The sequence below is a fragment of the Saccopteryx bilineata genome, chromosome X (genome assembly GCF_036850765.1).
Source record: "Saccopteryx bilineata isolate mSacBil1 chromosome X, mSacBil1_pri_phased_curated, whole genome shotgun sequence".
Taxonomy (NCBI): domain Eukaryota; kingdom Metazoa; phylum Chordata; class Mammalia; order Chiroptera; family Emballonuridae; genus Saccopteryx; species Saccopteryx bilineata.
In genome coordinates this window covers 76325808-76343173 of record NC_089502.1, presented here as the reverse complement: position 1 = coordinate 76343173, position 17366 = coordinate 76325808, and the positions used below count along the sequence as shown (strand labels likewise).

General features: G+C 39.0%; 1 protein-coding gene and 1 pseudogene across 1 annotated transcript in view; one reads left to right on the top strand and one right to left on the bottom strand.

Annotated features, from left to right (window-relative positions):
• The window catches only part of TEX11 (testis expressed 11), a 177839-nt gene that overhangs the window by 70732 nt on the left and 89741 nt on the right, over positions 1-17366 (top strand). The window contains exons 11-13 of the mRNA XM_066250480.1: positions 1817-1898; positions 4818-4896; positions 14369-14520. Coding sequence (XP_066106577.1) covers positions 1817-1898; positions 4818-4896; positions 14369-14520 — 313 coding nt within the window. The remainder of the gene's footprint in view (positions 1-1816; positions 1899-4817; positions 4897-14368; positions 14521-17366) is intronic.
• Positions 13145-14062, bottom strand: LOC136317277 (single-stranded DNA-binding protein 2 pseudogene; annotated as a pseudogene).

Genomic DNA, 17366 nt, shown 5'->3' with positions numbered 1-17366 from the left:
TTAGCAACTATGTGACTATGGGTAGGTTACTCCATACAGGCCTCAGGTTCCTCATCTGCAAAACAATATTCACAGTAATTGCCTTGAAAATTAGTTATACCTGGATCCTGTTTTCCATAACTGTTTGATTAAAAAGAAAAAAAATCAAACAGAAAATCTAAGGAAGAAGTGTAAGGAACAACAGTGAGAAAAATTACAGATAAGATGAAATTAATGGTAGAGAGAAAGCTGATGGATTTAACTGGTACTTAGTCATGAATTTTTTTTCTTTCTTTTTTTTTTTTTTTTTGTATTTCTCTAAAGTTGGAAACAGGGAGGCAGTCAGACAGACTCCCTCATGCGCCCGACCGGGATCCACCCGGCACGCCCACCAGGGGGCGATGCTCTGCCCATCTTGGGGCGTTGCTCTGCCGCAATCAGAGCCATTCTAGCGCCTGGGCAAACACTGCTCCAATGTAGCCTTGGCTGCGGGAGGGGAAGAGAGAGACAGAGAAGAAGGAGAGGGGGAAGGGTAGAGAAGCAGATGGGTGCTTCTCCTGTGTGCCCTGGCCGGGAATCGAACCCGGGACTCCTGCACGCCAGGCCAACGCTCTACCACTGAGCCAACTGGCCAGGGCCTAGTCATGAATTTTTAAAGCTTAGTTTCAAGAGACAGTAAGTATGGAAATTACAGTGCAAATGTATATGGAAGTAATAGATGATAATACAATAAAATTTTAAAATACTGTCCATTCTCTGGAGTTGTTTGGTAATAAAATAAAAGGGAAAAAAATCATGATGTTAACTTGTGTGAGTATCATAGATTGAAGGAAAACAGATCCTGCCAAGATCTGAAAGACCTATACATCTCTGGAGGTAAGTAGGAATTGAGCCTAAGACATATTTCAACGTGACCCTGAGGAAAGGTAGTGATGTAATAGATTAAAATTTACAACCTTAGTTTATTCTTTGTATTAGTGTCACCTATATTTACAAAACCTTTTAATACCAGTACTTCCTTTCTTTAACTTTTCATTCTTAAGGCATCTCCCACATGAAAAACTGTAATCATTTTCAGAGTTTGAATCTAATGAGTACAGTGTTTGTGTAGAGGATAATTGGCTTTGTAGAGAGAAAAGCTCAATTCTATGGGCTTTCACTGCACTTTTTTTATGATTTTGTGTTTATATAGATTCAAGTGTTCCACCAAATATATCTCCCCCCACCTTCTTATTCCCCCTCAGCCTCCCCATGCCCCCTTCCCCCAATGCCTCTTAGCCAGATGTTTAAAGATGTACCCTGTCAAGCAAAAGTGGAACCAGGCTAGAGATCACAGATGGCTTAAGGCCAGATAATAGGACTTGGAAAAACCATTCAGAGTATATTGTTATGAATAGTAAATATGACAGATATATCCTATAGGAAAGACAATATGTTTTCTATTTCATTTAATCATTGTTTGCAGAGTTTGAAGCTGTTATTTAAATTATGTTTTTTAAAGTAATTCTAATAGATATATGTGTTTGGGAGTTTGCTTACCAAGATAAGAATATGGCCTTACATGCACACAGTGTAAGGATTGACCTTGCCATTTAAATAGTTGCCACTCAGTGGAACTGTTTACATGTTCTTTTCCTTGTATCATTTCATTTAGATTGAATAAAATATCAGAAAATATCCTCAGGGGTAGACTGGATGTTATGATCTAATCTTTGATAATTTTGATTTCCTTTGATCATGAGTCATCTTGCTGCAGTTGAATAAAACAAGCAATTACTTGAAAATTGTCTTTTATATTCCAGTTTTAATCTAATTGTGATTTTCTTGTTTAAAATAGGAAAAGTTAAGCCCAGCTGGGCTTTTCTTGAAGATAAGAGTTCTCTTAAAGGGCGAATCAACTAATGAAAAACTCCTTGAAGGTATCATATTTGTGTATGAAGTGCAATTTTAAAATTTAACCACAAATTTGTTGAATATATGATCTTTGTAGTATCATTTGATGGTGATTGAGAAGGAAGTTGATCACATAGGAAAGGGAGAAGTTTGTTAGCCAAGAAGAAAAAGAGAAAGAAGAGAATAGTAGCAAATTTAATAGGTAGTAAAAAAAGAAAAAGAAAAAGAGTTGAATCAGTTTTCTCTAGCAGAGTTGCCACTGCCAATTCCTTTTGAAGTTCTCTACTACCATGAAGAAAGATTACCTATTTATAGAAAGAGCCTTTGTAATGTTGTGACTTTTATAATTACTGATATAAATATTGCTATTTGTTTTTCAAAATTCTCAGAGGACTAGAATATACATATCACAAAGTAAACATGATGTATAGCCGTAGGTCTTTTGTCAAGTTACTCAACTTTTCTGTGCTCTAGTTTCTACATCTTTAAATGACATATAATGTGTACCTCACTATGTTGTTTTGAGAATCTTATGAGAAAATGCGTGTAGAGCATTTAGGCATCGTACCTAGTATGTAGTTAGTGTGTAGTAATAACTTTTAATTATTATTATCATTGTTATTTCTACTGTATAGTTCTAAGTGAGGCAAGAAAAATCTCTTTATGCACACTGGCCCCTTAACAATATTTTAGTTATGTTTAGTCATATAAATATCTTCTTCTAAACTCTTTAATGTATATATACTTTATTTTTTACTATATAAAAATATAGTTGTATTATAGAGCTGCATTATTTTTACTATATAAAATTATAGGTTAGTATAATCACTGATTATCCAATAAATAACACCAATTTAAACTAAGTAGGACAATAAACAAATTTGGAAGTAGCTTAAAAATTAGTGGTAATTTAGTATTGGCTGAAACTTTCTGTGACCACTAGAATCTTAACCAATACTGAGAGACCTCAGAAACTGAAATGTACAGAGTATTTCACATCTCTAGCTTGTTACTCTCTCTAGTTTGTCATCTCAGTACACACAGGTTGAAAAATGTTAAGAAGCAGGAAAACAACTCCACGTTTTTTGCACTAGGGGAATAAAGAAGAAATTCAGGTTATATACTTTTTTTTTTTTTGGAGAGAGACAGAGAGAAAGGGAGAGAGAGGAGAAGCATTAGCTAGTAGTTGTGGCACTTTTAGTTGTTCATTGATTGCTTTTTATATGTGCCTTGACCAAGAGGCTTCAGATGAGCCAACGACCTTGGGCTTCAAGCCAGTGTGGCCTTTGGCCTGAAGCTGGTGAGCCTACACTTTATCTGGGACATCAGTGTCCCAGGTCGATGCTCTATCCACTGTGCCACCACCAGTCAGGCCAAAAAAAAAAATTCATTTATATATATATATATATATAAAGGGAGATAGAGAATTGGCCTAGCATATGGACATCTCAGGTTTGATTCCTGGTTAGGGCACATAGGAGAAGTGACCATCTGCTTCTCCACCCCTCCTCCTCCCTCTTTTCTCCCTCTTCTGGTCCTATAGCCGGTGGCTCAGTTGGTTCAAATGTCAGCCCACAGTGCTGAGGATAGCTTGGTTGGTCCGAGCATGTCATCCTCAGGTGCTAAAAGTAGCTGGGTTGAACATTGGCCCCAGACAGGAGTTGTGGGTGGATCCTAGTCTGGGCTCATATGGAAGTCTCTCTCACTGTCTCCCCTCCTCTCACATAAAAAAAAAATTATGAAAAGATAGCACATACCCATTAAAGGAGTTTTTGGTAAATACTAAAAATACCACAGTCTACCATCCTCTTGAATAGAAGTTCCTTGACAGCAGAGATTTTGTGTTTTGTCTGCTGCTGGTCAGCACCAAGCATGTAGTTCCTGGCCCTAAAACATACACTCAAGAGTATATTTCCTTCCTATTGTTGTTATCATCTACACAGCCCTTTTTTTAAAAAAAGATTTTATTTATTTGTTTTTTTAGAGAGGACAAAGAGAGAGAAGGGGGAAGGAGCAGGAAGCATGAACTCTCATATGTGCCTTGACCAGGCAATCCGAGGGTTTTGAACCAGTGACCTCAGTGTTCCAGGTCGACACTTTATCCACTGCACCACCACAGGCCAGGCCTAACACTGCTTTTAATATTTTTGTTCATAAATATTTTCCGATATTTATTTCAGATGACTTTTCAGAAATATAATTTCTGCCTGACCTGTGGTGGTGCAGTGGATAAAGCATCGACCTGGAAATGCTGAGGTTGCCGGTTCGAAACCCTGGGCTTACCTGATCAAGGCACATATGGGAGTTGATGCTTCCAGCTCCTCCCCACTTCTCTCTCTCTGTCTCTCTCCTCTCTCTCTCTCCTCTCTAAAAAAATGAATAAATAAAATAAAATTAAAAAAAAAGAAATTAATTTCTGAGGTACAGGGAATAATAATAGTAGCAGCTCATTTATTAAATACTTTCTAAGTGCTAGGTGCTTTGCTATGTAATTTACATATATTCTCTCATGTAACCTTTCAATCACCCTCAGAGATTGATGATAATGGTCCCCATTTTACAGATGACAAAACTAAGGTGCAGAAAATCTAAGTAACTTGCCTATGGCCAAACAGGTGGCAAGCGGTTTCAATTATAGGTCTTTCTGACTTCACATTTGAAACTTTTAACCACTGTGTTCTTAGCATATAGTATGGCCAAATTGCTTTTTGAAAGGATTGTATCTGGTTACTTTGTCATCCATTTAAGAATACCTGTTTCACTGCACTCTATCTAGCATTGTATATTATTGCTTCATAAAAAGATTTTGATAAATTTTTAGGCAAGACATGGTACATGGAAAACATTTAGAAAGTAGATTTTGAACAGAAAAAAATTATTGGAAATAGCTAAGCTTCCTCAAAAATTAAACTGACATGAGTTTTTCATTTTTTTCTCTTTGTTAGCTGTCACAGAAATAGTACGTCTTGGCATGACTCTAGACTTCTGTCTGGGCATTTCTAAACTGCTGATGGATAATGGAAGGTACGGAAGAATTGATTTTCCTTGCTCTAAAGGCTAACATTTTTCTAAGGTTTCCAAGAACACCGTGAATCTCTATCTATTCATCCATATTCAGCCATTGTATCGATCAAATTAGAAGATGGAACTGCTTTTTTAATTATTTAAACAATCAATAATCAAATTAATTTTAAAATGTATATTGCATTTTTTTAAAAACAGAATGAAAAAGTAATTAAGATAGTCATGGCTTTATAATACAGGAGTTAGACTAAGTTAACCTGCAGATCAGTGTCAGGTGGAATAGGAAGGCATGACCAGGTATAGTTCTGCAAGTGATATACCTCTCTGACACTATCTAATAGGATCATTAAAGTCAAAAGGACTTTTAAATACTTATAGACCTCCTAGTGGTTCTCAGACATCAGTGTGCATCAGAATTACTGGGGAATAAGTACTTGAAATGATGCTCAACATCACTAGCCATCAGGGAAATGCAAATCAAAACCTCAGTGAGAAATCACTTTGCCCGCACTAGGATGGCTACAATTAAAAAGACAGATAATAATAGATACTGGCAAGGATGTGGAAAAATTGTAACCCTCATGCACTGCTGATGTAAATTTAAAATGACCCAGTAGCTTCAGAAACAGTCTCTTAGTTCCTCAAGAATTAGAATAGAGAATTACCTGCCATATAACACAGCATTTCCACTCTGAAGTTACACAAGAAACATATCCATACTAACACTTGTAAGGGAATGTTCATAGCAGCATTATTCTTAATACTAAAATGTGGAATCAACCAAAAATTTTTTTTATTAATTTCAATTTATCGTGTTTACATGGATTCAAGTGTTCCAATGAATATAACTCCCTCACCCCCACCCCCACCCCCTTTGCCCCCCCAACTCCCTCCCCCCTTCCCTGTAGGATTTGCCACCAAAATTTTTATTAACTGATGAATAGGTAAACAAAATGTAGTATGCCAATACCATGGAATACTATTTACAACATGGACAAACCTCAAAAGCATTATGCTAAGTGAAAGAAGCCGGGTAGAAAGACCACATATTGTATTATTTCATTTGATTGGTATTTTTAGAACCAGATCATTTATAGAGAGACGCAAAATAGAATAGTAGTTGCCTCGGGCTGTGGGAGATAGGGAAAATGGGGAGTTACTGCTAAGGGTTTCTTTTTGGTGTGATGAAAATATTCTAAAGTTGATTAGGTGGTGGTTATACAACTGTGGATATACTAAAACCCGTTGAATTGTATACGTTAAATATAGACAGAACTAGATCTTTATTGTAACAGTTGTTCCTATTCTGTAAGTTCCATATTTTCTACTTTTATGGTTGAATGAAGTATCCAATAGTAATGGTATGTGAATTATACCTAAGTAAAGCTTTTAAAAATTCAATCACTAGAGAACTTGATTAAAAAAAAAAAAAAGAGGCCACGTCCTACCTTACTCCAGCAAGCCCAGGCCTCTATATTCTTATTAATTCTTCAGGTGGTTCTGAGAATCACTATTTTAAACCAGGGATCAGTAAACATTTTCTGTAAAAGACCAGGTCGTAAATATGGTATTTTTGGCTTGGTGAGGCGTAAAGTTCTGTCATACTTACTTAATCTGCTGTTGTAGTGTGAGAGCAGCCATAAACAATCTAAAAATGGCTGTGTTCCAATAAGACTTTATTTACAAAAATAGATGGTTGGTTGAATTTGGTCTGTAGACTACAGCTTGCCAACCAATGTAGACCAATCTTCAATCTCCTACCTATGTATAACTTCTTGGATGAAAAGACATTTAGCTTCTTTTGGAAGACTTATGGAAGAGGGGATTATTATTATATTTTTACAAAGCTGGAGAACCAAATTCTTCCTCATATAGAATTTATATATATTTTCCTGTAATCTTTCAGGCTGCTAGTCCTGACATATGATAAACATCTAAGTCTTTTACTTGACAGCTCTTCATGACTTTATTCTAACTGTTCCTAATAAACTCACGTCCTGGATGGCACAACCAGTTTTTATAAGTATGATAACTAGAAAGGAGCAAAATTCTTCAAATCTAGCCAATAATATAAGGTCTACCGGAAAGTTCTGTCCGTTTCTATCACAACAAGTTTCAATACGTAAGCACATATTTATTTGGCGCATGTGTGCCTCTCTATTTTTATCACTTAATCTATACATACTGATGTAGCAAATTAACTAAAACAAAGTTGACTCACGTTAGTCTTATGTGTGAAGCGATAGTATACCCATGGCTACTAATAAAGTTCATTTACGCCACTGTAATTTTTACGAATTTCAACAAGGAAGAAATGCTACAGAAGCATGTCTGTAGCTCACTCTTTTGGCAGCCACATCACTTGGTTAAGTGGTCTTACAAAACTAAATCTTTACATGATCAGTTAGTTGTTCCTTTTCCCTAAATTCTACATATTCCCCGGACTTAGCACCCTCCGACTATCACTTGTTTTTGTCCTTACAAAATTTTTTGAAGGGCAAAAATTCAAAAATGAAGAAGATATCAAACAAGCACTGTTTCAATTTTTCGCATCAAAAGATAAAACATTTTTCAAAAATGAACTTTCCGGTAGACCTTATATATACGTTTCATGTTCTAAATTCTCTAAACCTGCACTGTCCAATATGGCAGCAACTCTGTACACGTAGCTATTTAAATGTAAATTAATTAAAATTTTAAAATGTTGTTTCTCACACTAGATAAATTCAAGTCTCAGTGGCCACATATGGCTAATGGCTACCTTATTGGAAAGCACAGAGAGAACATTTCTATTACTACAGGAGGTTCCTACTGAGCAGCACTGTTCTAGATCCTGTGTTTCTTTTAATGCAGCCAATGTTCAAGTTCACTCTTTTGGCAGCCACATCACTTGGTTAAGTGGTCTTACAAAACTAAATCTTTACATGATCAGTTGTTCCTTTTCCCTAAATTCTACATCTTCTACTTTTATGGTTGAGTGAAGTACCCAATATCCTAAAGTACTAAACATTTTTTCCCTTTTGTTGTAGAGAAAAACCTAGTTCTTCCCTACTGTGTGCTTTTTTCCTCTTATGTATGTATTTCTTCTGTGTGAGTCTCCTTTACTACTTACAGAAAACTTTTTTAAAAGATTTTATTTATTTATTTTAGAGAGAGAAAGAGAGAAAGGCAAGGGGCTTTGGAGGAGCAGGAAGCATCAACACATAGTTCTCATATGTGCCTTGACTGGGCAAGCCCAGCATTTTGAACCAGCGATTTTAAGTGTTCCAGGTTGATGTTTTATTCAGTGTGCCACCACAGGTCAGGAATCACAAAACATTTTACTTCTGGTCACCAAATGCATGGTGGTTTTTCCTCATACCATACAATGTTCTGTTATACCAACTGGGTATTCTACAATTTGACTCAATTCTGACACTGTCTACCTGAACATTGTATCAGATCCAACAGGTTAAGGGCTCAGTCCACAAGACTGCCCCCCACCCTACAGTACACTTCAGACACCAGTTGCAAACCCAGGTTTCTGGCCAAATGGCTGTAGGTCAGTGGTTCCAATACCACCCTCCTCGGGTTCCATTAATTTGCTAGAGTGTCTCACAAAACTCTGGGAACATATTTACCAGTATGATAAAGGATGCAGGTGAACAGCCAGATGAAGAGATACACAGGGCAAAGTCTGGGAGGGTTCCAAATGCAGGAACTTCTGTCCTCATGGAATTGGGGTGCATAGTCCTCATGGCATGAATGTGTTTGCTAGCTTGGAAACTCTTTGAACTGCATACTGTTGGGATTTATGTAGGCTCCCTCATGTAGGGATGAGCAGTTAGTAATTCCATTTCCAGTTCTCTCTTTGATGGATGTGGTGGAGCTGAAAATTCCCAGGTTCTCATTGTGGCTTAGTCTTTCCAGTGACGAGCTCCCAACCAGGAGTCCGCCCAGAGTCACCCCCAAAAAAAGAAAGACGCTCCTAGTGCTCTCATTGTTCAGGAATTTACAAAGGTTTTAGGATCTCTGTGTCAGGGATGGGGTCAGAAAACAAATACTCCGAATATTAGAGCAAGAAATGTTCCTAGTTTTCGTATCACTTAGGAAATTACAAGGTTTTAGGAGTTTTGTGCTAGGAGTGGGGGACAGAGGCCAATATGTTTTCTATTATCTCACAGATGTTTTTTAGGCTTTTAGGTGTCAACCTGATTGTTACAGCTTATTTTTTTCAGTTCTGATCTTTGTGAATTTCAGTTTTTATAAAGCAATGTATTAACTATTCCTCTTAGTTTACTGCATCTTCAGACTTTGTAGACATGCCACTTGTCCTCATCTAATTCATAGTGACAAACTTTTTCTTTTTTTTTTTTTTTTCTCATTTTTCTGAAGCTGGAAACAGGGAGAGACAGTCAGACAGACTCCCGCATGCGCCCGACCGGGATCCACCCGGCACGCCCACCAGGGGCGATGCTCTGCCCATCCTGGGTGTCGCCATATTGCGACCAGAGCCACTCTAGCGCCTGAGGCAGAGGCCACAGAGCCATCCCCAGCGCCCGGGCCATCTTTGCTCCAATGGAGCCTTGGCTGCGGGAGGGGAAGAGAGAGACAGAGAGGAAAGCACGGCGGAGGGGTGGAGAAGCAAATGGGCGCTTCTCCTATGTGCCCTGGCCAGGAATTGAACCCGGGTCCTCCGCACGCTAGGCCGACGCTCTACCGCTGAGCCAACCGGCCAGGGCCAACAAACTTTTTCTTAAGGGGCAAGATAGTACATATTTTAGATCTGTGGGCCATACAGTTTCTCAGGCCATACTGAACTCCTCAGTTCTGCCGCGATAGTGCAAAAGTAGCTATAGACAATACATCAGTGAATGTGTGTGGCTGTTTTCCAATCAAACTTAACCATTAAATAGTTATTTCAGTGGTCTTAAGTGCATTCATATTCAGAAAACATCTCCATAGTCCATTTCCAGAACTGTTTGCATCCTATAAATCTGAAACTGTTTACCCTTTAAACAATAGCTCCTTATTTCCCCCTTCCCACAGCCCCTGGCCGTTGTACTTTCTGTGTCTGTGAACTTGACTGCTCCAGGTACCACATATAAGTGGGATCATATGGTATTGGTCTTTTTCTGACTGGTGTATCAAGGTTCATCCATGTTGTAACATGTCAGAATTTTGTCCTTTCATTTATTTAAGAAAATTGGTTTATAACAACACAGATTTATTATTTTTAAGTTCTATAGTTCAGAAGTATACCATGCATCTCACTTGGCTAATTTAGGTATTGGCAAGGCTGGTTTCTTTCTGGAGGCTCTAGGGGAGAACCTTTTCCAGTGCTTAGAGCAGGGGTCCCCAAACTTTTTACACAGGGGGCCAGTTCACTGTCCCTCAGACCGTTGGAGGGCCGGACTATTAAAAAAAAACTATGAACAAATCCCTATGCACACTGCACATATCTTATTTTAAAGTAAAAAAAAACGGGAACAAATACAATATTTAAAATAAAAAACAAGTAAATTTAAGTCAAGAAACTGACCAGTATTTCAATGGGAACTATGGGCCTGCTTTTGGCTAATGAGATGGTCAATGTGCTCCTTTCATTGACCACCAATGAAAGAGGTGCCCCTTCCGGAAGTGCAGCGGGGACCGGATAAATGGCCTCAGGGGGCCGCATGTGGCCCGCGGGCCGTAGTTTGGAGACCCCTGGCTTAGAGGCTGCCTGCATTCCTTGGCTCATGACACCCTTCCTCCGTCCTCCTCAGAGCCAGCCAGGCCAGTTGAGTCTTCCTCAGCTCACATCCCTGGGATACTCACAGTTTCTTCCCTTAATACAACAATGTTACATTAATTGATATATTACATTATGTTTATCCATTCATCTGTCAGTGGAGTCTTTGGATTGCTTCCACCTTTTGGCTCTTGTGAATAATGCTGCTATGATCCTGAGTGTATATGCATTTCTGTGAAACCCTGTTTTCAATTATTTTGGGTTCATTTGCAGTAGAATTGCTGAATCTCATGGAATTTCTATTAATTTTTTTAAAAAATTTAAATTTTGATACAGTTGTTTCTCTATTTTTAGTTTTGTTATCTATGCTTTTGATGTCATATACAAGAAATCATTGCCAAATCCAATGTTGTAAACATTTTCCCCTATGTTTTCTTCTAAGAGGTTTTTGTTAAATTTTGTTTTGGTTCTTCTGTTTGGTCTTTGGTCCATTTTGAGTTCATTTTTATATATGGTGTAAGGTAAAGATCCAATTCCATTCTTTTGCATGTGGATACCAGTTGTTCCAGCATCATATGTTGAAAAGATTACTCTTTCCCCCATTGAATGATCTTGGCACTCTTGTGGAAAATTATTTGACCATATATACAGGAATTTATTTCTGGACTCTGTTTCTCATTGGTGTATCTGTCTGTTTTGATGCTAGCACCACACTGTTTTGATTACTATAACTTTGCAGTAAATTTTTACATCGGGAAGTATGAATCCTCTAGCCTTGTTCTTCTGTTTAAGGATTGTTTTTACTTTTCAAGGTCCCTTGAGATTCTATATGAATTTTAAGATGGAATTGTTCATTTCTCTAAAAGAAGTCATTGGGATTTTCATAGAGATTACATAAAATATGTAGATTACTTTTAAGTGTATTGCCATCTTAATAATAATAAGTCTTCCAATCCAGGACTGATTGAATTTTCAAATAATCAAAATATACCTATTTGTTTAATGAAGCATAAATAAATTTTGATAAGGAGTTGTTGGCAGAGGGAACTGGAACATTTCTTCTTTCTTTTTAGTTTTATTAAGATATAAATGAGCCTGACCAGTCGGTGGCACAGTGGATAGAGTGTTGGACTGTGATGCGGAGGACCCAGATTTGAGACTCCTGAGGTTGCCGGCTTGAGCAAGGGCTTATCTGGTTTGAATAAAGGCTCACCAGCTTAAGCCCAAGGTCGCTGGCTCAAGCAAGGGGTTACTCAGTCTGCTGTAGCCCCCCAGTCAAGGCACATATGAGAAGCAATCAATGAACAACTAAGGTGTTGCAACGAAGAATTGATGCTTCTCATCTCTCTTCCTTCCTGTCTGTCCCTCTCTCTCAATCTCTGTCTTTGTCACAAAATAAAAAAAAAGATATAAATGATATTTAGCACTATTGAAGTTTAAAGGTGTATAGGCCCTGGCTGGTTGGCTCAGTGGTAGAGCCTCGGCCTGGCGTGCAGAAGTCCCAGGTTCGATTCCCGGCCAGGGCACACAGGAGAAGTGCCCGTCTGCTTCTCCACCCCTCCCCCTCTCCTTCCTCTCTGTCTCTCTCTTCCCCTCCCGCAGCCAAGGCTCCATTGGAGCAAAGATGGCTCAGGCGCTGGGGATGGCTCCTTGGCCTCTGCCCCAGGCGCTAAGAGTGGCTCTGGTCACGACAGAGCGACACCCCGGAGGGGCAGAGCATCACCCCCTGGTGGGCAGAGTGTCGCCCCTTGGTGGGCGTGCCGGGTGGATCCCGGTTGGGCGCATGTGTGAGTCTGTCTGACTGTCTCTCCCTGTTTCCAGCTTCAGAGAAATACAAAAAAAAAAAAAAAAGGTGTATAGCCTTTTTTGACTTGAGAAGGTGGTCAAAAGGTACAGACTTCCAGTTACAAGATAAAGAAACATTAGAGATATAGTGTATAACGTGATAACTATAATTAACACAGCTGAATGGACTATTTGGAAGCTGCTAACGGAGTAGATTCTAAAAGTGCTCATCACAAGTGACTGGTAAATTTATTATGTCACTTCATGTGTTTTCCCTGAATCTCATGATCCAGTTTTTTTTTGTTGTTTTTTTTTAAATCACAACCATATGCTTTATTTAAATACCCAAATTCTTTCAGAAGAACCGCCTCAGTTCCACATTTAAGCTCCACATTTCAGAATCTAAAGAAAAACTAGCATATCCAACTTCCTCAACTATTGCCAAGTTTGTCAAGATAAAAAAATAGAATCACAATAAAGAAATTAATGATGTTAAAATGAGGTAACATGAACAATTATACATTACCTGTCATTTTCAAACAGTGAATATTAATTATTAATTATTTGGAATAGAATAACACTACACACCAGCATTTTTAATTAATTAGGTTCACTTTTACATTTAAATTATACTGATATAAAATCTTTTGTTATATATTACATATTTTTTAACATAGAACATAGAGAGAATTTGATTTTCTTGTTATCCAATAAGTACCTAGACTATAAAATATAAAGCTGAAAGAGTATCTAAGAAATGGAATGACTAAGAGTTTGAGTCTTCAAATACAACAAAAGTTTTTTACAATTCATATTTACATTAGGCCTGTTCGGTCCAGGAGGTACTGCATTCATTAACGTATACATGTTGTCACCAGAGTTGGTTGAATCTGCTGGACTAGGCATGATGGGTGTTCCTGGTGGCCCTCCACCTCCCGGAGGACCTACATAATTCCCAGGAGATGCTGAGGAGTATGGTATTGAATTGGCATTTGTTGGGTTTGGCCAAGGTCTACCACCACCTGGACCCATGTTCATTCCAGGTATTGCAGGGCCACCTAAAGCGTTCAGAGGGGGTCTCATTGCACCTCTATAGCTCTGTGGTCCTAAGGGCACCATTCCTCGTGGAGGAGTCATTCTCTGCATTGGCCCACCCATATTTGGATGTCCTTGTTGTCGAGTTGGGTCCATTCCACTGGGAAGTAAGGGCTGACTCCCTGGGACACCTGCAAGTGCCTGGTTAGGTATCCTCAATGGGGGCCTTGGACCTCCAGGGTACCGAGGTGACATAAAAGGCTGAAAGAACCCTGGTGGCACAGGACCTACTGGCATGCCATCTCCTGGGGGAATGTTTCCTAGCACTGGACTGGGAGCTGCTGCAGCACTATAATCATGGAAGGCTTTTGCTTCACTTGAATGTTCACATGTTTCACGCCTTTCTGGAGCTGCACAGTAGAGATCCCAAAATACACACCACCAAGAATGTAAGAATCCTGGTGGTTCCCCCAATGTGATGTTTTTTTCCCATCTTATCTCTGATAAAAATGTTTGGGCTGATTTCTGAGCTCCTACATGGAGCAGATATTCATACACGTAGAGTGCTAACTTCTCCCGGGCCTGGCTGTCGGACGGGACGGCGCTGCTGTTACTCTTGCCTTTGCCGTACATGCTTGTCATGATCCAGTTTTTATAAGTTAGCATCATTTCTGAAGAAAACTCCAAATAAGATGTTAAGGGAGAGATTATCTGACTATAGGAACTGATAAAAAGAAAATGTTTGTGGCTTAATAAATAGAAATTGAATTAAGTGGTTTATTTTGACAAATAGACTTATTTTGACAATTATATTGTCTAAGCTCAGATAAAATTTTATCTTGACTTTTTTGGTCATACTCAAAGAAACTTGAGTTTTATTGATTAAAAAAACTGGTTATTTTCTAGTCACACCACTTACAACTTTCTCTCATTGAACAGAGTATTTGTTGGGTTTCATTTCCTGAAGATTATCTGTGAATATTTTAAGTCATCAGAAAATATTGGAAGAGCTCTACTGTTCCGCATTGACATACTTTTACAAAGGAAAGAAGAATTGCTTGCTAAGGCGAAGATTGAAGAAATCATTAGAGGTCAGTAGGATATCTACAAATGTTTTAGAAAGGTGTTAATATGCATGTAATTCTAAGCTAGATGTCAGAACAGTAGCAAAACACTCAGGTCAACAAATTTTCCTTTTTTCACTCTTTTCTCTCCTTAATAACCTTTAACTAGAACACCTCACCTATCTTGATTCCACTTGTTTGGCAAGCTAAAATGAGAAACTAAGCAAAAAGTAATGAAACATCAATAAACAGACAAACCTCTGATCTTAAAACTCATGTATAGTGGGAAAATATGTTAGAAGCCTAATTTCAGGTTTCCAGTTTGATCTCAAATTCATTGTGTGACTTCAGGCAAGTCATTACTATCCCTGGATCTTGTTTTTTTTTTGTTGTTTGTTTGTTTGTTTTGTTTATTTTTTTACAGGGACAGAGAGTCAGAGAGAGGGATAGACAGGGACAGACAGACAGGAATGGAGAGAGATGAGAAGCATCAATCATCAGTTCTTCGTTGCGACACCTTAGTTGTTCACCGACCGCTTTCTCACATGCCCTGACCACGGGCCTTTAGTAGACCGAGTAACCCCTTGCTTGAGCCAGCGACCTTGGGTCCAACCTGGTGAGCTTTTTGCTCAAACCAGATGAGCCCGCACTCAAGCTGGCGATCTTGGGGTCTCAAACCTGGGTTTTCCACATCCCAGTCCGATGCTTCATCCACTGTGCCACCACCTGGTCAGGTTGGACCTTATTTTTTTCCAACTATGAAATGAAGGTTGTGAACTACAGTTCCTGATTTTTAACTTCTTTTTAGCAGTAGTATATTTTTGTAATGCAATTTTACATGAACCCTATTCCAAATAAAATACACTGGAGTAGCTCTGGTTAAAACAGGGATGTAGCCTGACCAGGCGGTGGCGCAGTGGATAGAGCATCAAACTGGGATGCTGAGGACCCAGGTTCGAGACCCCGAGGTGCCTGCTTGAACTGGGCTCATCTGGTTTGAGCAAAAGTTCACCAACTTGGACCCAATGTTGCTGGCTCGAGCAAGGGGTTACTCGGTCTGCTGAGGGCCCACGGTCAAGGCACATATGAGAAAACAATCAATGAACAACTATGTTTTGCAACACGCAACGAAAAACTAATGATTGATGCTTCTCATCTCTCCATTCCTGTCTGTCTGTCCCTGTCTATCCCTTTCTCTCTCTCTCTCTCTCTGTTAAAAAAAAATTAAAAAAAAAACAGGAATATAGAGGCAAATCTTAGCATTCTCCTAACCTCCACCTCTCTGAAGAACACCGATAGTATGATCCCTTTTTTAGAAAATTCTTGCCCCAACTCGACACATATGTAGAGATATAGTCACTAAATGTTAACACTGGGATTTATTCTGAGTGATGGCATTTTGGGTGATTTGTTGTTTTCCTTATATTTTACCAGATTGCATGAATTTTATGAGCATGTATCATGTTTTTATTTTTATTTTTAAATCGAATTTATTGGGATGACATTTGCAAAACCCTTCAAGTTTCAAGTGTACCAATCAATATAACATCATCTGCATACCCATTGTGTCCATTCTGCCCTAAGCAGTCTCTTTCCATATCCATTTCCCCCCCTTTTGCCCACATCCACCTACCTCGATGCCCTCCCTTTGCTCTGGATATTGCCACCCTGTTGTCTTTGTCTATGTGTTATGTATGTATATGTTTTTGCCTAATCCCTTCACCTTTTTTCATCCAGTCCCATCAGCCCTGTCCCCTCTGACAGCTGTTCCTCTATTTCATGTGTCCATGCCTGTTTCTATACCATGCTTTTTTAAAAAACATTTTTAATTTTAACTTTTTAAAAGGGGGTGCAGGAAGGGAAGAGAGAAATAGAAGTGAGAGGGGAAGGGTGGAGACGCAAATGGACACTTCTCCTGTGTTCCCTGGCCAGGAATCGAACCTGGGACATCCACACACCAGGCCAACGATCTACCACTGAGCCAACTGGCCAAGGCCTACTGCCTGTTTTTTCTTGTAGAATTTTTACGGTTTTGCAACTTACATTTAAGTCTTTTATCCATTTTGAGTTCACTCATTTTTGTGAATGGTGTAAGTTGATGGCTTAGTTGCATTTTTTTGCGTGTATTTCTCCAATTTTCCCAATACCATCTATCTATCTTTTTATTTATTTATTTATTTTTAGCCAACACCATTTATTAAAGAGACTGTCTTTACTCCATTGTATACTCTTCCCTCCTTTGTCAAATATCAATTGACCATATAAGCATGAGTTTATTTCTGGTTTTTCTGTTCTGTTCTTTTGATCTGTATGCCTGTTCTTATGCCAGTACCAGGCTGTTTTGATTATAATGGCCTAGTAGTATAACTTGATATCAGGAAGTATGATACCTTCCACTTTGTTCATCATTTTCAAGATTGCTAAGGCCTGACCAGGCAGTGGCACAGTGGATAGAGTGTCAGACTGGGACCTGGAGGACCCAGGTTCAAAACCCCAAAGTCGCCAGCTTGAGCACGGGCTCATCTAGCTTGAGTGCAGGCTCACCAGCTTGAATGTGGGTTGCTGGCTTGAGTGTGGGATCATAGACATGACCCCATGGTCACTGGCTTGAGCCCAAGGTCACTGGCTTGAGCAGGGGGTCACTTGCTCTGCTGTAGCCCCCCGGTCAAGGCACATATGATAAAGCAATCGGTGAACAACTAAGGAGCCGCAACAAAGAACTGATGCTTTTCATCTCTCTCCCTTTCTGTCTGTCTGTCCCTATCTGTCCCTTTCTGACTCTCTGTCTCTGTCACACACACACACACACAAAGTATTTTACAAAGGCTTTAAGGTATAATTGGCCTTTCTTATGAACTTGATCTGATCTGTTT